Genomic DNA, 21,263 nt, shown 5'->3' on the forward strand with positions numbered 1-21,263 from the left:
ATGGAACTATAGGGTATTATGCTAAGTGAAATAGTCAGTTAGAGAAGGAAAAATACCATTTGATCTCACTCATATGTAGAATTTAAGAAACAGATGAACATAGGGGAAGAGAAGGAAAAATAAAATTAAGACCAAAACAGAGAGGGAGGCCATAAGAGATGCTAAACTAGGAAATAAACTGAGGGCTGCTGGACGGGAGGTGGGTGGGGGGATGGGGTAACTGGGTGATGGGCATTAAAGGAGGGCACTTGATGGAATGAGCACTGGGTGTTATATGCCACTGATGAATCAATGAACTCTACCTCTGAAACTAATAATATACTATAGGTTAAATTGAATTTAAATTTTAAAAACATTTTAAATGAATTAATAACACACAATGAGATGGATGAAGTCTCAAAATAATTATGCTGAAAGAACCCAGAAAAAGAGTACACCCTATATGATTTTATTTACATAAACTCTAGAAAATGCACACTAATATATAATGACAGAAAGCAGATCAGAGGTAGCTGGAAGCAGGGAGAAAAGAAAAGCAGGAGAGATTTCAGAGGGGAAGAAGAAATTCTGGGGTGTGATAGAAATGTTCACTATCTTCACTGTGATGGGTTCATCAGTTATTAACACACATCCAAATTCATCAACCTGAACCTTTATAAATATGCATGCAGTTTATTTTAGGTCATATATACTTCAAAAACTTAAAAACACAAAAGGTACTGTGTTAGGTTTAACTCATGAAGATGCCTAATGTTACCTGATTTGAATGTACGTCACACTTTAATGCTGCATTAAGGTTTCTCAATCATGAGATGAGGTTTCTCAATGGTGACGTTACCAACATTTGAGGAAAGACAAAAAACATCACTGTACAGAACTGTCTGTAGGTGCAGGACATACGGTGCCCCTGGCTCCGTTCCACCAATGCCTACTAATCCCCATGCGACTCTGACACCAACAGTGCCCCACACACTTTTTCAAGCTCCCTGAGAACCCCTGCTCCAAAGAAAATCTGAAACATACCTCAAGATCTCACTTTTGGTTCTTATGCATTAATTCAAATATAAAATAAGCCTGGATTCAATATAAAGTTGTTGTGGGGCACCCAGGTCACTCAGTCAGTTGAGTGTCCAACTTTTTTTTTCCCCCAGATGAATCAAGCGTTTTAATTATAGCAAGAAAGGAAGTGCTCACTTATTCTCTACTTCAACGCCATAGTTAGGCAAAAACATTCAGACCTATATTGAAAACACCTCACTGATAGTTTCCAGAACACTATTTGCCACTCAATACCCAAGCTGTTGAGATTTAAGATCACCTTTTGGCAGTGCACCACAGGATTCTAAACAAACAGGACTTCACCCATAACACCTTAATTTCTTGATTATCATGTCATGTTTTCTATCATCCATCGGAACAATTAGTTCAGCTTCCTTAATCAAATAGCCTAAACCCGATGCTTCCCGCATATAAAAGCTGAGTGTCCAACTCTTGATTTCAGCTCAGGTCATGATCTCAGGGTCATGAGATGGAGCCCCACATAGGATTCTATGCTCGGCATGGAGTCCGGTTGAGATTCTCTCCCTCTCCCTCTCCCCCTCCCATTTCCCCCACTCTCTGTCTCTTTTTCTCTCAAGTAAACAGAATATTTAAAATATTTGTTCATAAGCCCTGGTGACAGAAGAGGCTAAATAAAATATCTTCAACTTCTCAACCTGACTTCTGTTTCCTACCCTGACAGATATCCCACAGCAACACTCCAAAGGCCTATCAAAGCTCAGGTAAACATCAAAGTGTTTCTTAATACGAATCAGCACTCGGGCGCCTGGGTGGCTCAGATGGTTAAGCATCTGCCTTCGGCTCAGGTCATGATCCCAGGGTCCTGGGATCGAGTCCCGCATCGGGCCTCCTGCTCCTTGGGAGCCTGCTTCTCTCTCTCTCTCTCTCTCTCCCTCTCTCTCTCATGAATAAATAAAGAAAATCTTTAAAAAAAAAAAAAAAAAAAATACGAATCAGCACTCTGTGCTTCAAAGCGTCAGCATGTGAAAGTCCAAAAACTGTTGTAGATAATGAGCTCATCATGGGAGGGGAGAGATAGAAGGAACTAGAAAGTAATTCCAACAGGGCCAAGAAAATCACAGATCTAAGAACTTGTCAGTAATGCAAATCTGAAAACAAAACCCCCACTGAAGTACTCACACTGACCAACCTAAATAATACATCTAAAAAGCTTAAGAAAGGTAAGATGACTTTGGGCAATGGCAATATGGCTTCTATAAGGCAGAAAATCACTCTAATAGTTTTAAGATTTCTACTCTCCAGGTGGATAGATAACTTATATAATTGGCTTTAAGTTTTGAGGTTACACAACCAAGCCTGTCTCCTGAGTGGAGACTAGTTCTTAAAGATGAGCTATAACAGACATGGCTAGAAACAACTTCTCTAACAGAAAAGGTACGGGCAGAAAACTTTTAACAGAGTGCCTCCTAGTGCTAAACATGGTCTTATTTTATCTCTTAAATGATCTAGAAGGGAAACGTTCTAGATTACACTCACTGCCTGAGTTGAAGAAGCAATAAAACTGATTAAAATAATAGGAGGCTTCAACATAGGCACGTGTACTTAGACGAAGTCCAGGTGTCGCAGGAACATCAATTCCACGCAGCAGCTGTAATCCCATAAAAGAATTACAGATTCATTGCATTTCTGAGGATTCTAGCACAATCATCAAAGATGGAGGGGGAGGAGGTTTGCTAACCTATTTATGTATAAAACAAGGTATTAATGGAAAGTATGGTGGTTCTAGTCCCAATACAGGCAACGAAAATGATGAACAGAAAATGGTTGAGTGTGAGCCTCACACTGGGTGTAGAGCTTGCTTAAAGAGAAAATCTTAAAAAACAAAAACAAACCTGGGCAGCTCAGTCAGTTAAACATTAGCCAACTCTTGACTTCAGCTCAGGTCAGGATCTCAGGGTCATGAGATCCAGCCCCACGCTGGGCTCCACACTAAGCGTTGGGCTCCACACTCAGCACGGAGATTCTTTCCCTCTCCCTCTGCCCCTCCCCTTGCTCGTGTGTGCACGCGCTCTCACTCTCAAATATTTTTTTAAAACAGAAAATGGTTCTGGATTATTTAGTATCATATTGACCAAATCAATACAATAATGTTCCTTCACTATTTTCAAGTCCTACACAGACTGGTAATAGTCTCTACCAGCGACTTCAATGAGTAAGGCAATTATACAACATCCTCAGGAATGAGGCCAGAACTAAATTCCTTCCAACATCAAATAGCCAGTCTCTCTACCATCTTATTTTTTGTAGCCACAGTCACTCTCAGAAAGTTTATCAGCCATACTCCTAGGATCACTATGTTACTCTCACTATCACTAAATACTGCTGTGAGCACGAGCCTCTTCAAGCCCAGGGTAGCAACTATACAACAAAGTGGTAGTAGGGTCTAGATAACCTGTCTAACTGGAAAGTTATGGGAGAAAGTAGCTTTTTCTGTAAAGTCTGGGATACTATAATCTAATCAGGATCTAGAATGAATGTTTAATATCTTTAATATGTTCCTATCTATTAGCTAGCTTTCCCTCGATTAAACTACATCTAGAAACCTTACAAGGGAAAACACATAAGTACCACGTCATATCGCAACTCCTACATAATGGGCATACAGCACCACAATGAAACAAGAAGTGACAGCATAGCCTTTGATACAGAATAAAAAAAATTGATGTCTTCCTTAAGAAATTCCCCTCAGCCTCTGATGCCACAGAAGTTCTTGGCCTCGTTTCTAAGCTTTATAAAGAAATGCAAGTTTAGTAGTCAGTAGCAAGATAAATATTGCTATAGATGTAAAAGGGGAAAAGACCTTAACCCTCAGGTTATACAAAAGGACGCAGGCAGGGATGCCTGGGTGGCTCAGTCGTTAAGCGTCTGCCTTCGGCTCAGGTCATGATCCCAAGGTCCTGGAATCGAGTCCTGCATCGGGCTCCCTGCTCAGCAGGGAGCCCACTTCTCCCTCTCCCACTCCCCCGGCTTGTGTTCCCTCTCTGTTTCTGACAAATAAACAAAATCTTAAAAAAAAAAAAAAAAAGGACGCAGGCAGAGAAATGATCTAGTTTTGGCATGAAGATCCTTCACTCAAAAGCACTGATTTTAATTCAGGAAAGACAACTAGTTTTAGCTTCCCGGAGTGGACCGGGTTTGCTCACCCTACAGCCACTATCTCCCCCACTTCAGCAGGACCCTCCTATGTAGTCCTGGCCAATGAAACGGAGAAGAAACTTTCTGAGGCAGCGCAATGTTCCTGAAAAATTCTCCTCCCTAATAAAAGAACCCTTCCCTCCCATCATTTCTAGGATATGAGAGCAAACATGAAAACTAAGAGTTTGAGGAGAAAAAAGCCAAAATGTCAACTGCCCAATCAAAAAAACAGAGACTAAGGCCTTAATGACACCATTAAATCAGTGCATCAATTCCACCTACAGACTTACAAGATATCATTGTAACTTTGTTATTTAGGCCACTGCTTTTAAGTAAAGCATCCCATAAGCCTACTATCACGTGCTATGCAATCACACCAATCCTATCAGCACTGCCCACCAATCTGAAAATCTGCAGCAAACTCATCCACCAGCCATCCCGTAAAGTGAGGCTTGCCTGGAAAATGCTATTAATGCTTCAGCCAATACCAAATGAGGACATACCCTTAGTTAGTAATTCTGTGTAACCTATTAATATCATTTTCTTCTTCCCTTACTTAGCAAAACAGCAAGCCCTATTTCTAAACTATTAAAGCTTTTCCAAATTACAAATTATTCAGAAGAAGAAAATCTAAGAGTTCTGATATTCTTGATAGGGAGCTCTGACTGACCATCACAATAGGGAGTAATATCATCTGAAAGAAATAAAATACAAAAGGCAAAATATTCAGGGGCTTTATCCATAAATCAACTGACTTCTGAAAAGAAACCACTATACTTGAGATTATTCTGTTGTAACATATGAAAGTAACTGAACTTTCTAAACAGAACATAATTAAAATAAACCTGTGTGAAGACTAATTAAAGCCTGGGTCCTACATGAAACTTAATGAAGAGACAAATATGCCCCAAAAAGTCAACCCTTTTTTTTTTTTTAATATTTCACAAGATGTATTAAAGCAGAAGAGACAGGACATTTCAAAATGCATGAGTATGCGACAGCCCAGAGAAGCCGTGAAATAGTGAAGCACCAAAGAACAATTCCAGCCACATGAACAGAGTTAAGGATCAGAGTTTTCAATATTAATGCAAAACATCTTCTAGCCAGACTTAGTTTATCATTTCATCAAGAAGCCTGCCATATTCTAGGGCAAAAGACATGAACAGACATTTTTCCAAAGAAGACATCCACATGGCCAACAGACACATGAAAAAGTGCTCAACATCACTCGGCATCAGGGAAATCCAAATCAAAACCTCAGTGAGATACACCTCACACCAGTCAGAATGGCTAAAATTAACAAGTCAGGAAACGACAGATGTTGGCGGGGATGTGGAGAAAGGGGAACCCTCCTACACTGTTGGTGGGAATGCAAGCTGGTGCAGCCACTCTGGAAAACAGTATGGAGGTTCTTCAAAAAGTTGAAAATAGAGCTACCCTACGATCCATCAATTGCACTACTGGGTATTTACCACAAAGATACAAATGCAGGGATCTGAAGGGGTATGTGCACCCCGAAGTTTATAGCAGCAATGTCCACAACAGCCAAACTGTGGAAAGAGCCAAGATGTCCATCGACAGATGAATAGATAAAGAAGATGTGGTACATATATACGATGGAATATTATGCAGCCATCAAAAGGAATGAGATCTTGGCATTTGCAACGACGTGGATAGAACTGGAGAGTGTTATGCTAAGCGAAATAAGTTAATCAGAGAAAGACATGTAACATATGACCTCATGATATGAGGAATTCTTAATCTCAGGAAACAAACTGAGGGTTGCTGGAGTGGTGGGGGGTGGGAGGGATGGGGTGGCTGGGTGATAGACATTGGGGAGGGTATGTGCTATGGTGAGCACTGTGAATTGTGCAAGACTGTTGAATCACAGACCTGTACCTCTGAAACAAATAATACAATCTATGTTAAAAAAAAAAAAAAGAAGAAGAAGAAGAAGATAGCAGGAGGGGAAGACTGAAGGGGGGAAATCGGAGGGGGAGACGAACCATGAGAGACGATGGACTCTGAAAAACAAACTGAGGGTTCTAGAGGGGAGGGGGGTGGGGGATGGGTTAGCCTGGTGATGGGTATTAAAGAGGGCACGTTCTGCATGGAGCACTGGGTGTTATATGCAAACAATGAATCATGGAACACTACATCAAAAACTAATGATGTAATGTATGGTGATTAAAATAAAAAATTAAAAAAAAAGAAGTCTGCCATATTCTAAAAGACCAAGAGAAATAAAACCTATTCATTTTAGCTATGTCTTTAAAGCAAATTCATAAAACTCAATACAAACAAAACAAGAGCTTACAAAAAGTCAAATAAAAGCCCTGCACTTGATGTAGATTCTAGGTTCTGCTGCAGAGTCCTGAAATGTATGAATACTTAAGTAAATACAATTAAATCATTCGGAATAGAAATATTAGTCCCCAAATGAGTAACGAGCCAGAAAGGATCCATAGCTGCACAGCTACTGGTTCAAGGGATAGTTCAGAACCAACTCCTTCCAAATTGGCTGAAAACATAACACTGTATATTTAAGGATCACCTTCTTTCTGAGCTAAAATGCTGAGCAAAGGGAATTTGATAAACCATTTTAGTAAGAAATGTATTATAAAATCTCATCACTAACATAGTATAGAATGTTACAGGAACAGAGAAGAAGTCAGCAAAAATGTGGTACATGACAATGACCACAGTCCCTGAAGAGAAAGACGACTCAAATGGTCCTTGCAAACTGACAGTTTAGAAAAGGCTAGATTCATACCTCACACCAACCATACGCTCAAATCAAATGAACATAAAGACATGACAAAGGAACTACATATGGACTGGAAAATAGTAACGATGAATAGACACATAATACCGCCTTTTATAATATTAATTTTTAGAGTGCAGAAGGGCTTTAAGGAGAACCCTGAAGACAAAATAAAGATTAACAGATGTAACCAAAGTAAAACTCTTAAACCTCCATAAAAACAAAAGCTCCAAAAAAAAAAAGCTCCCAACAAAACTAAAAGCAGCCTGCAGGCCTGGACAGGAACCTAGAACATGTGGCCGACTAAAGGAACCTAGAGAGATGAAGAATTCTTACAAAATGGGAAGACAGCAGTAGAAAAGCAAGTAAGAGATATAAAAAGGCAATTCAGAAAAGATGAATTATCAACAGGCACAAAACAAACTTCCTTAAAAAAACAAGTCTTAAGCATGTAACTGCTGGGTCAGAGGTTATGCAGGGTTTTCTGTCTTTGTTTTTTTACTTCTGCAATGGTTTAATTGCCAAATAGGTGGAAAGGATGATTGGTTTAAGAAAAAGCCCCCAATCAGTACAGCTTTTATTACATCTTTAAAATATCACAAATTAAGTCTGAAAAATCATCTGGCATCTTGCTGTTTCTATAACCAGACAACTTAAATCTTATTCATCAGCCTGCTGAACTGTTCCTTTTTCAGAAACATAGTTACCATCCAAAAATTTTCTGATATCCTTGTTTTTACTGGTTGTGCTAAATCGAAGCAACTGAGTTTGATACAAGTTCAATGTCATTTCCTTCAAGAATTAACTCATCTTTCTGGGCTTGAGATACCTAACAAGCAATACCTGGCCTCATTCACACCCTGTAGATATATTTTTCACTCAAGAAATTTCAGATTTCAACAAGAGAACTATGCTCCTGAATAACAACGCTGATGGGGAAGGGAGCATACACAGACCTCATCTTGTAACAGAAGGCCCGTGTAACACCCTTGATCTCCTTGTGTACATGACTACAAGCGCGGACAGTAGTCAGTTCCGTTCTAGCTCCCACCATCTGTCAACTCAGGGCCTCTTCTTTTTCTTCCAAGGAGAATGAGTTCTACATTAATGTGACTGAAGTCCCTTTTCAGGGTTCCTCTGGGGCCCTTCAGAGTAACACTGTGTCATTCAGAGCGATGTTGACTTCTGAAATGTCGACAGTCTGATTGCTGACAATGGTCTTCATTCTTGCAGTAGATGCGGCCAAGAGCTATGCAGGTTTTTAAGACTGATGGCAACTACTCTTCCCTCTGATCCTCTCATGGCTTCACTTTCCTTCTTCATCCTTCAAGACAAATGTCACCCCATGGACAAAAGCTGTCCCTCCCCACCCCCCCTTCCCAATCCCCATCACCATACAAATGTGAATTTGTATTGCAGTAACTTGCCTGCTACTTCTGGTTACCCCTAGGGTGTAAAGCCCCAGGAAACCAGGAGCCTTGTCCATCTCATCCACACTGGTCTCCCTGGAACCTTGAATACAACAGGCTTTCACTTACTGAATAAATGCGTCACACATTCATGAATGAGTATCACACAAAGTGGGCTTGCAGCTGGATCTGCCCCCTAGGAATATAACCTCACTGAAGTTACTTATCCCTTTCAGCTTTATCTCAAACAGGAAATCACAATACAGACAAGGTAATAGGATTGCTGAAAGTGAGATTATACAGGTTAAAAGCTCTTAACTTTTGTGCAGTACTTGGCAAAAAATGACTCAAACATTAGCTACTGAGGGGCACCTGGCTGGCTCAGTCAGAAGAGCATGGGACTCTAGGTCTCGGGAGTCATGAGTTCCTACCCCACCTTGGGTGCAGAGCTCATTATTTACATATAAATAAACAAACTTTTAAAAAAAAAACACAAACCATTTTACTGAATGGTTAACTTTCTAGAAATTTATGATAAATGACAATTATAGAAGATGTAAATAAATGCACAGATACACAGATCTTACTTTGGTATTCATAGAATCACTAACAGAAAAAAAAACTAGAAACGAACCAAATGTCCAACAAACAAAAGGTTAGATAAAATTTTCTAGAGAAATGGAAAGGAATTCACAAAATAGGATCTTTTTAAAGATCCTATTTTGGGGGCCCCCGGGTGGCTCAGTCAGTGAAGCATCTGCGTTTGGCTCAGGTCATGATCCCAGGTCCCAGGATCAAGCGTCAGCGTCGGGCGGCAGGCTGGTCTCCCTGCTCAGTGAGGAGCCTGCTTCTCCCTCTCCTTCTGCCCCTCCCCCCTTCACGCTCTCAAAAAAAGATCCTATTTCTGTTAGCGTATATAAAGAAAAAGAAACACCTCTCGCTCTCATGATTTTCTATTTTTTCTTTGCTTTTGCATTTTCTAAATATTCTACAATAAACAGCAATTTTTATTTAATATTAGGACACTTTTTGGTCAGATTACAGAGAAAAGACTAATGAACTAATTAATTACATCACTTTTCAGTTACCCCCCCCCACAGAAAGACCACTACCAAGATCCTCAAACATTTACATATAAATATGGGCAAAATTTGGGGCGCCTGGGTGGCTCAGTCGGTTAAGCGACTGCCTTCGGCTCAGGTCATGATCCTGGAGTCCTGGGATCAAGTCCCGCATCAGGCTCCCTGCTCCGCAGGGAGTCTGCTTCTCCCTCTGACCCTCCCTGCTCTCATGTGCTCTTTCCATTTCTCATTGTCGCTCTCTCAAATAAATAAATAAATAAATAAAAATCTTTTTAAAAATAAATAAATAAATAAATATGGGCAAAATTTAATATAGGCAAAATGTAACGCTTTAAACTGAGGCTCTACCACAAGGTCTTTCTCCAGCAAAAGTTTCTCAATGTGGAATCCAGCCTGAAATATACCAGTGATAGTTTAACTTGAACAGAAACTAGAGTAAGGGGGTGTAGTAGACTCTCCTGACCCTCAGGCAGTGTGGTTAAAAGTACTAGTTGGCCCTACCTAACTAGTTATGGGACCTTGGACAAGGTACTTTCTAAGACTTCAGATTCCACATTTGCAAAAAGAACAGGTAATAATGCACACTTAACAATGTACAAGGCACACTTCTAAGGCTTTTAAGGTTTTGACTATTTTAACTCTTCACTACATTAATGGTAATAGCTAACATGTACACAGTGATTTCTACCTGACACTTTCTAAGTACTTCACATAGACTAACTTACTGTATCCCCAAACTACTCATCTGCATTTTACAGATGAGAAAACACAGGCACGGGCATGAAATAACTTGCCCAGAAGCAAAGAGCTAAGAAAAGGCAAAGCTAAAAATAAGAACCCTGGCTGTCTAGTTCACAACACTCCAGCATCACTGGATCCTTGCAATTGGCTATACTGCATACTAATAAAAATGGCACGTAACAAGATAATCAAGGAGTATCTGAAGAGGTTTAGAGCCAAAGTGGCCCCTAGAAGTTTTTAAAGCCAAATACATGCAAACTGATTAAAACCAACACAGAGAATTTTTTCTAAGCAGTTAAGAGTCTCCCATCCAAATCTCATTCACCTACCCCATTACAAATAATAAGCAAAGTCAAAGTCTCGGCCAAATTCTAAACACTGCACACATAATTCATCCTGCGCTGCTATGGTATTACTTAACTGTAACACAAAAGTTTTGTGTTCAAAATGCCACTTTCGCATTTCTACATAATAGTCAATGTGACTCAAAGACGCTATTTTGTACCTTCCTACTAAAATGGTCTAACGAACTTAAAAAAGGGATGTACAACTTCCATGTATCTCACAGCCATTCCAGTGCTGAACACTGCTCTGACCTACAAATAAAGTCCATGTCTCAGACAGATTTTAAGAAATCAAAGATCATAGAAAAAGAAAATCATTTAATAACCAAACTGGTGATGGCTGGTTCTCAACAGGAAAATATACTAAGCATTAGGCCACCCATATTGATTCTTTCAATGAACAGTGAGAGCCGACTATGTGCCAGGAAGGACAATTAAGTGTACCCACAGAGGACTGCAGACAGTTACATGTCCCACGTAATTTTGTTAAGTTGAAAGTAGTCATTTATTTCAACTATTAAAAGGAGATAATGTGTGAGGCTACTGCCCTCACGTTAACAATGAGAACAGATTGGTCTAGCTTGAAAATAATTTTTAGGGGCACCTGGGTGGCTCAGTCATTAAGCATCTGCCTTCGGCTCGGGTCATGATCCCGGGGTCCTGGGGTCGAGCCCCGCATCGGGCTCCCTGCTCTGCGGGAAGCCTGCTTCTCCCTCTCCCGCTCCCCCTGCTTGTGTTCCCTCTCTTGCTGCGTCTCTCTCTGTCAAATAAATAAAATAAAATCTTTAAAAAAAAAAAAAAGGAAATAATTTTTAAACCCATCACAGAGCTGAGAAAACAAGTTGACATCAACTACGCCCCAGAAACTGGTGAGCCCTTGTGTGACCAGAAAAAGATTCACAGCTGCTTTCATCCCTAGCAGAGAGGCAGGACAAACTGAGCACAGATGAGAATAAGGAAAAACCTGCCAAACTTTTAAACTTCACAAACATCTGTGGGCTGGCATGTCTGAGGCCTGATGAGAATGCTGAGGGCCCTCAGTCAAGAGTGTCTACAGCCGGGGCGCCACCTGTGTGGCTCAGTCGTTGAGTGTCTGCCTTCGACTCAGGTCATGATCCCAGGGTCCTAGGATCGAGCCCCGCGTCGGGCTCCCTGCTCGGCGGGAAGCCTGCTTCTCCCTCTCCCACTCCCCCTGCTTGTGTTCCCTCTCTCGGTGTGTCTCTTTCAAATAAATAAATAAAATCTTTAAGAAAAAAAAAAAGAGTGTCTACACCACCCCAATTCTCCCCACAGGCCTTCACCAACTGCAAAGGGCCGAAAACAGGATGCAGAGCAGCTGGGGAAGACCCAGTCCACACCAAGTGCACTCCAGAGGCCCTCTGAAAGCTAGGGATAGGAAAATAGAGTAGAAAGCCAAGGGCCCAAATTCCATTTGGGCAAAGAGATCTCAGCAACCCAAAAGCTGGCAACTGGACTATAAAACCTTTCAAGGTTTGGGAGGCTAGCAACCTGGCTATAAAATATAGACGTCTCCGGGAGTTCAGACCCCGTGTTGGGCTCCATGCTGAATGTGGAGCCTACTTAAAAAAATAGATCGGTCACTCGCTCGCTCAGAAATCTCACCAGTGCCCGAACCCCAAACTCTGCTGGAAGAGAAAATCCTGATCCAATCCTTAAACTATGTGAAGCTACTGATGAACCAAATGTACCTATAGCTGCAACAGAACCCAGAGACAACCAGATAGGACACGAATTAGATGCACCCAGCCTCTCACATTAAGAACTTGAGAGTAGGGACACCTGGGTGGCTCAGTCGGTTAAGCATCTGCCTTCGGCTCAGGTCATGATCCCAGTGCCCTGGGATCAAATCCCGCATCAGGCTCCTTGCTCAGCAGGGAGCCTGCTTCTCCCTCTGCCTGCAGCTCCCCCTGCTTGTACCCTTGCTCACTCTCGCCCACGCTAACAAATAAAATCTTAAAAAAAAAAAAAAAAAAAAAAGAACTTGAGAGTAAAAGGGTGCATCCTTTACTGGGACTAACTGTATTACCTCAACCTCTACTCTTTGCCCAGCATACTTCAAAAGATGATGGGATACACAAAGCCAAACGCGACCCCTGATCAAGAGAGGGAGTAGTCAACAGTGAAACCAGAGAAGGCCCAGATGTTGAAAATGCTCAGCCATTATCTCTTCAAAATATTTCTTCTGCACCATTCTTATTCTTTCCCTTTAGGAATTTAATTACACATTAGACAATTTGATATCACACAGATTCAAGAAGTTTGAACAACCTCAAGCACAGTAAATGCAAAGAAATCTAAAGTGCATGTAGTAGGAAACTTCTGACGTGGCCTCCAATGATCCCCACCTCCTGGTACTAACTACCTTGTGAAATCCCAAATCCCTTCCCCTTGAGTAAGTTACTTCTAACCAAAAGAATACACTCAACACTGAGGGGATACCACTTCCATTATTGTGACTTCTGTCTTACTAGCAGATTATTATTTCCTAGTCAGCTTTCACCTTTTGATGATGCAAGCTGCCCCGTTGGATAGACAAGTGGCAAGGAACTGAGGACAGCCAACAGACAACTAGAACTGAGACTTCTGAGTCCAACAACCCAAGAACTGATCTGGCAAAAACCGGGTGAGCTTGGAAACAGACCCTTACCTTACCTACAATCAAGTCTCCAGTTGAAACCCCAGAGCTGGCCAACACCTGGACTGTAACCTTGATGAAGACTGAGATGACTCAGCTCAGCTGTGCCTGGACTTCTAATTTACATAAATTCTGGAATAATTAATATTAAATCCGCGTTGTTTTAAGCCACTAAGTTTTGGGGTACCCTGTCATGCAGCAACAGATAACAACTATGGTACATCACAGTAAAACTACTAAAAATCAAAAACAAAATGAAAATCTTAAAAAGCAGCCAAAAAAGAAAAAAAGCATTATCTTGAAAGGAGAAATAGTAAGACTGCCAATTTTTCACTATTAATGTGCTGAAAGGGAAGGAGAAAAAAAAAGCACCAACCGGAATTTCACCTTTAAAACAACTTTTAAAAACAAAGACAAAACAAAAATGTTTCAAACCAAAAATAAATAAGAAAAAGGAAAACCAAAGCCATTGCCAACAAAACTTCATTAAAATAAGTAATGGAGTAAGTTGTCCAGACTGAAGAAAAATAATCACAGATAAGATACATGGGAAGATAGGAAAGAACTGAAAATACCAGAAAAGGTAGACGGTGGGTAAGCAAATGAGTATTAACTTTAAAACAACAGCAGTAACACCTGGAAAAATTTATAACATATGTAAAAGTAAAATATGAAATAGCCCAAAGGACAGGAGGGTAAGAATTAAGTTTTAATCTCATTTACTTGGGAGGTGGTAAAATAACTCACGTAAAATGGTCAACACATAGTGTAACCTCTAGGGTAACCGCTAAAATAATAAAAGGATATATACCTAAAAAGCAATAAATAGTGTAACAATTAATCCAAAAGAGAAGAGAAATAAAGAGATGGGAACATATAAGAAAGATACCTGGTAGGCTTAACACAATTTTATTTAATTGTATTAATTACTTACATTATAACTAAAGCCTCCAAGTAGAAGACTGAATAATAAAACTATATGCTGTTTACAGGAGACATACTTAGAAAATGAGAACACGGGAAAATGTCTGCTTTACTAAAAGTAAAAGGACAGAAAAAGATGCACTATGCCATCACTAACAGAGAGAAAGCAGGGCTGGCTGTACTAAGGCCAAGTCAGACTTTGAGGTAAGAAGCTATTATGAGAGAAAGAGAGAACATTTCCTAATTTAAAAAAAAAGGTCAAATTCTGGAAAAGGTAAAACTATGGGAACAGTAAAAATCAGTGGTTAGGAGGGAGGGAAGGATAATTAGGCATAGCACAGAGGATTTGGGGGCAGTATCTGTATGATATTGTATTAATGGGTATGTGTCATTTGTCTAAACCCACAAAATGCACACCACCAAGAGTACCCACTGTAAATGTTAAGAGAACCCTAATGTAAACTATGGACTTGGGTGAATATGATGGGTCAACAGAGGTTCATCGACTGCAGCAAAGGTACCATTCCGGGGAATGCGGAAAACGAGGGAGGCTGTGCACTTACAGGGGACAGTGCTCAATTTTGCTATGAACCTAAAACTACTCTAAAAAAGTCTTCTTAAAAAAAGTTAATTCAATAGGAAGTTAACAATTATGAATTTGTACGTACCCACCAACATAAAGAAAGAACTGGAGAAAGAAAAAAGACAACTCTATAATGGATGGAGGTTGTAACAATCCTTCTCAGACACCAATAGAGCCAAATGGCAAAAATCTGTAAGGATTTAGACAATGTGAAAGGAAAAAATTTCATGTGACTTTTGTCCCTTAGATGCAAATAACTGTTATGATCAGGTGAGCCTCTGAAAACAAAGTAATTAATAACTATCCTCTTTCACAGCAGGGCAGAGCACGCTCTCGATCTCAGGATACGCAGTTCAAGCCCTACGTGGCATGGAGAGCTTACCTAAATACGGTAGCACAGTCAAGGCTAAGGGACTCATCGATAACACCACCACTACCATTATTCAGCACCTAGCTAGAAGGCACCATAAGTTCCCCAGCCCACAACACGGTCACCGATAAATGGGTAAATACCAGGTATCATTCATTCAGACATAAGAGCCAAAAGAGACTGTATTTTGTTATCTCATTTAGACCCTACAAATATAAATTAAGCAAAGGGAAAGTCTACCCAATTAGGCCTTGTCATCCTACCAACATCGTTACTTGTAAGTGCTGATTATTACTGCATGCCCGGCATCGTAAGCCATTTTTTCCCCACGTTTACAACAATGCTTTGATACAATTACTATTATCTTTGGGGTGCCTGGGTGGCTCAGATGTTTAAGCATCTGCCTTCGGCTTAGGTCATGATCTCCAGGTCCTGGGATCGAGCCCTACATCGGGCTCCCGGCTCATTGGGGAGTCTTGCTTCTCCCTCTCCCCCTGCTCATGCTCTCTCTCTCTCAAATGAATAAAATCTTAAAAAATTACTATTATCTTTGTTACAAACATCAAGAAACTCACTCAGGTAGAGATTAGAACATCTAGAAAGCAGCACAAATCAGGATTACAGCCCAAATACATGGCACAAAAATCCAAGTTTATAATTTCTATACCGCTATATTGCTGGACTGTAACTTGTCATCACACTGCCATGATCATTTAGTGGTCCCAAATTATCAATGAAATGCCTACAGAACGATACACCTCTACAGTCAACTACAAAGGAAATGCAGAATTCAGACAGGAAAGAGATAAGCTGCGTCAGTATCCCACAATGAAAATAAAATAGTGGAGTCAGTTGCAATACGATTACCCAATACAAAGTTGTTTTTGTTTGAAATAGGTAAATAAGTAGCCTTGCTATAAAAAAGGCTCAACTCAACCCTCAAGTAGAGTCTAACAGTGCACCCAAATTCTAAATCTTGGTTTATAATCTACCATAACTTAATTCCTTAATCCAGTAGGGAGCTCACAGTGGTAATATTGCTCTCCTCCTTGGTTTGGGGAGTTAATTCATAACTGAGGGAGATGGACAAGAGATGAGAAATAGAAAAATGTATTGATACATTTGTGCAAATTATTCTGCAACTACTTTGGTTAGTAGTAACCAGATAGTAATAATAGTAATAACCAAATGGTAATAATAAGGTTTTGTAATGACTGAACTATTTTTATATTTGGTAGAGTAAAAAGAGTAATTTATTACAATAAATTTAAAATATTTACAAGTGTTAACTTTTAGAAAGATGAAACTTAGATATGACAAAGTTTGCAATCCTGAGGTGGCTGAAATAATCATATATTTGTATCACTGTGAAATGCTCAAAGAAATTTAATTAAGACAATTAAGTGATGTTAAATATCTTAAGATTAAATTCTCATTACAAATTAAACGTCAGTAAAAAATAAAATAAAAATAATATTTCTAGAATCACTGTAAGATTTATAACGGAATTTAAAGATTTAAGAAAAATGACTACGTACAACAAATAAACTTTGTTTTTTTTTTAAGATTTTATTTATTTATTTGACAGAGAGAGACACAGCAAGAGAGGCTGGAACACAAGCAGGCCTCCCACCGAGCAGGGAGCCCAATGCGGGGCTCAATCCCAGAACCCTGGGATCATGACCTGAGCTGAAGGCAGACACCTAAAGACTGAGCCACCCAGGCGCCCCTAAACTTTGTATTTCAATACAAATAACTTTAAGTGTTTTCCTTAAAGGCCTATTATACATTATTTGAAAGAAAAAGCATAGTGACAATAAATTCTCTAACAACAGGCTCCAATGTAAGGATTTCCTGATTTTATTTACTGGTTAAGGAAGACGGTGACCTACAAAATTGCATGTTACTCAATTAGTAAGTCTCTTGAATCACGTTTGCCTTATTTAAACATGCTCCTTCTTTACAAATTAGGTCCTTCCTCACTCCTGTACCCCATTCCATAGCTCTATTTCCTTCTTCCTCTTTCATGTTCACCACCTATAAACCATGAATACCCCAATTACATTTTACGAATTCACAGGCCCAACTGCTACTGCAGATTAAGTAGTCTCAATTCTTTCAAGAAATAGCAAAAATACTCTGGCTTCCAAAGTACAGGTTGGAGTGACAACATGGTCCCAAGTCTTAGATAAACTGTAACTTTGTTAAGCAGTGACTCTGGACTCACCTGAAAGGTTTCAAAAACTACCAACGTCCAGTCCCAACACAGTAATTCTGATTTAACTGGTGTTGAGACATGGCCTGAGTATTCAGATTTTATAAAGCTTCCCAGAGAGCTCTGATCCAAGAATGAGAACTCCTGAGAAAAAGGAGTAAATTTAACAGCACAAGGAAACAGCATAAGGAAACTATCAGACAAAACCCGAAGGTGAAACACTTTACAGACCAACTCAAGCCTCTTCGGGAAATCAATGGCACAGGAGAAAAAACTATGGAAGATAAAAAAAAAAAAAAAAAAGAGATGGAAAATAATTTCAGTACAACACATGGACCTTGCCTAAAACCCAATTCTAACTAAATATAAAAAGAAATCCAAGGAACAAGAGGAAATCCGAATATGGTCTAAATATATAAAGAAACCCACATAAATACTATCAAAGAATATTATTCTTTGGATTTTAAGTGTGACAGACACTGGCACTGTGATGGTCTAAGAAACAGTCTTTCAATTTTTTCGAGATGCACTCAGCAGAATTGAGAAAGGAAATATAATGTCTAGATTTACTTTAAAATACTTCAGCATATTAACCAATAAAATAAAGGAATGTCTGGAATTTGCTTTAAAACAATACAGCCTAGGGGAGGGAGCTAACAGATGCAACATTCTCTGCTAATCACTGAGGCTGATAAGAAGTACCTAGTGGATGGTTCATTACTCTTACTTTTCTGTTTGAAGATTTCCACTGGTAATTTATAAAAAAAAAAAACTTCAAATAGAAGCCGAAGTAAAGATAGCAAATTGGCAACGGGGTTCATTTCATTATTCTGATTTGCGTATATCTGAAATACTGCTTAATAGAAAGAAAAGCGGGCTTGGTTTGAAGAACTAGAAGCTACTCACGTACTCTGACAAAAAATAACTCTCCTGGATACAAGATGCTCAGCCTGGGAGGCTCGGTCGTTAAGGGTCTGCCTTCAGCTCAGGTCATATCCCAGGATCCTGGGATTGAGCTCCGCATTAGGCTCCCTGCTCGGCAGGAAGCCTGCCTGCTTCGCCCTCTCCCACTCCCCCTGCTTGTGTTCCTGCTCTCGCTCTCTCTGTCAAATAAATAAATAAAATCTTTAAAAAAAAAAAAAAAAAGGAAGCTCATCCTCTGTCACTTAAGAGCTAGGAGAGGGTAGAGGCAGGGAAAGGCAAAGGACAAAGACGATATCCACCAGAGCCCACGAGCAGGTGAGGAGAGATGACCTGGCTCACAGCCACACCACAGGAATGCATCACAGAGATCTGGGGTAATTCTAAGCAGAATTTTAAGTAGGATTTTAAGCGATTCTAACAGAGAAGCCAAAAATGTAATACTTAAAAAGTTTTCCAGTAGTTACAGCATCTCAAAATTTACACAGTTATCTCTTCCACAGCACAACTGCACTGTCAATAATGCTCTTCTGCTTCCCTGATAACACCATTTTCTCTCACCAGAAGGTGTAAAACAAGTAGTCCTTTAAACGTTTCCTAGACTTAAATATCAAAATAACATATTCAATTCTGTCATGATGCAGAATTTTTAGAACTTTCTTGGAAATACTATTCACTTTTAAGTTTTTGCTTCAAAAAACTCTGCATCAGTAAATATTACAACTGATGACTGAAATAAAATCCTTTCTCCAGCCTTTGTCAATAATACTTAACTGTTCGTATACAGACGACAAATCCCCGTTTACTTTTTGTCCTTTTGTTTAATCCAAGAAGTGATCGTATCCTACTACCAAGTTCTATCACAAGTATTAGAACTGTGGTAATAGATCACTCAGGAGTCTCTGTTTTGTCCTCACTGTTTTGCTCAGACAAGATGCTGATACAGCCTGGCAACTAACGAAATCCTTTCTCCTAATACACAAGTCGGCAAAAATATTTTCCTAAAGATTGTTTTATCTCATACGACGAACCAGTGGGCAAGACCTAATTCTATATTGTGAGAGCAACTCAAAAAGTTGACAAGGTGCACTGAAAAGAGAAGCATAATCTACGCTAATGGTGCTCTAAACGGAGAAACGGCACAGTTAAGGCCTACGTTAAGTTACGTACAGCAAGGTCAACACAAAAATTCATCCAAATAAGTTCTCTAAGGCACTCAACAAGTATTATACAGTTTCGAGAAGCAAAAGTACTGGAGGAGTAGCATACTGTCACAACAGCAAGATTTTTATGGCGCTGCTGGGGGGAAAGAAAACATCGCTAAAGAGAACATTTCTCCACCTTTCAGGCACCACCGATTCTATTCCTAGGGAACAAGTGGTTAGAGGAGCTGGGCGGGGCAAAAGAGAGAACACCAATCAGAGGTCGAGTTACAAGTCGGGTACGAAAACAGAAGGATGAGAGCAGCTTGCTGAGTGGCTGGCGCCTCCCCCCCCCCGCCCGCGCGCACGCGCGCCCCCGGCTCTCACCATAGGCAGCCGCACCTGGGGACCCACCCCACCGCAAACCGCGGCGCAGGGTCGCCCCCACCTCCCGCCAGCCACCCCCCTGGGCCGTTTCCTCCCAAAACAAACCTGGCCGCCCCAAAACAAAACAAAACCTGCCGAGGGAGTCCCGCTCTCCCGGGGTCGCCCCCGAGCAGCGCTCGGCCGCTTCGCCCCACAAGCAGGAGCCCCGACCAGGGGGCGGGGAGCGGGTGCTCGGAAACACGGGGATGGAAATGTCAAAAATCTCACCAATTCCTCGTAGCTCCTGTTGTGCTCGTTGCCCTCCCAGTCCAACCTCTTCGGCAGCAACTGCAAAGGCACGAGACGCACACGAGTGACCACCGCGCGGGGCCGGGCGGGGGGCGGCGGGGTGGGCTGGGGTGGGGAGCTGGGCGAGCGGCCCCGGCACGGTGGGGAGGGGGGCGCGGAGGGGGCGCGGAGGGGGCGCGGCGGGGCGGGCGCGGCGGGCGCCACGAAGCACAGACCTGGTACTGCTCCAGCTCCTGCACCAGCACCTGCAGCCGACGAGACGCGCAGTTAGCAGGGCTGGGGGCACCCCGGTCCACCCGGCGCCCTCCACCCGCGACCCAGGCGGCGGCGGGGCCGGGGCCGGGACGCGGAGGCCCCCGCCGCCGCCCGCGGGGCCCGCACTCACCTGGGCGGCTCTCCGACACGGGCCGGCCGATAGGTACCGGGCGATGAGGAAGTACAGCTCTGCGGGAAGACGGGGAGTCGGGTCAAGAGCGGGCGCGGCGGCGGGGAGGGGGCCGGGGCCGGGCTGGGGGCGCCGCGGGGAGGGCGGGGAGGGCGCGGACGGCGCGTCTTACCCGACTCGATGAGGGGCACCGGGCGTCGGGCGGGCGAGGGCTCCGCCATGGCCGGGCGCGGGGCGCGGGGCGGGAGCGGGCGAGCGAAGCGTGTAGGCCGCGCCGAGGCCTGAGCGGGCCGGCGTCCCTCTACCTCTGGCGCGCCGCCGCCGCCGCCATGCCGTGCGCGCCGCCACGCCGATGCCTCCGCGAAGTAGTCCCTCCGCGGGAGGGAAAGTAGTCCCTGCGCGGCGACCGCCCGGCGCCCCCGTCCGACCGACGGTGGGGTCGCGACCAGAGCGGCTGGCTGTGCCCCTCTCTCCCCCGTGCCAGGGGCGCCGCGACGGTAACGTGGCGGGTGGGCGAAGGCCCGGGCCCGGGCAGGCGGCGGGTGGGGGCGGGGAGCGCGCGTGGCCGGGATCCCTGCGCGCGGTGAGGCGGCGCCCGGCCATTGTGAGGCGGCAGCGCGGCGGCCGGGCTCGCGGCGGGGCGGGCGCCGGGGCGGAGGTCGGGCGGTGCGCAGGGGCGGGGGCCGGCCGGGGGCGCGGCGGGGGTGGGGGAAGGTTCCCGAGCCCCGGCCGGAGTGGTGTCGCTCCCCACGGGGGTGCGGAACGCGCAGCGGGTCTGGCGGGGTCGCCCGCTTCGGGCTGTAGGAGGGGACGTTTCTCGGACAGTCATCCGGGGCC

The 21,263-nt window shown here is 42.6% G+C and overlaps 1 protein-coding gene across 3 annotated transcripts in view; it reads right to left on the bottom strand.

Annotated features, from left to right (window-relative positions):
- The window catches only part of BRWD1 (bromodomain and WD repeat domain containing 1), a 111,932-nt gene extending 91,161 nt beyond the window's left edge, over positions 1-20,771 (bottom strand). For all 3 annotated transcript variants that reach the window (XM_027587776.1, XM_027587775.1, XM_027587774.1), the window contains exons 1-4: positions 20,599-20,771; positions 20,427-20,485; positions 20,257-20,286; positions 20,021-20,080 (exon numbers count right to left, since the gene is read on the bottom strand). In XM_027587776.1, the coding sequence (XP_027443577.1) occupies positions 20,021-20,080; positions 20,257-20,286; positions 20,427-20,485; positions 20,599-20,647 (198 nt within the window). In that variant the 5' untranslated portion in view covers positions 20,648-20,771. The remainder of the gene's footprint in view (positions 1-20,020; positions 20,081-20,256; positions 20,287-20,426; positions 20,486-20,598) is intronic.
- Positions 20,772-21,263: the final 492 nt, after the last annotated feature.

The sequence above is a fragment of the Zalophus californianus genome, chromosome 1, assembly GCF_009762305.2.
Source record: "Zalophus californianus isolate mZalCal1 chromosome 1, mZalCal1.pri.v2, whole genome shotgun sequence".
Classification (NCBI taxonomy): domain Eukaryota; kingdom Metazoa; phylum Chordata; class Mammalia; order Carnivora; family Otariidae; genus Zalophus; species Zalophus californianus.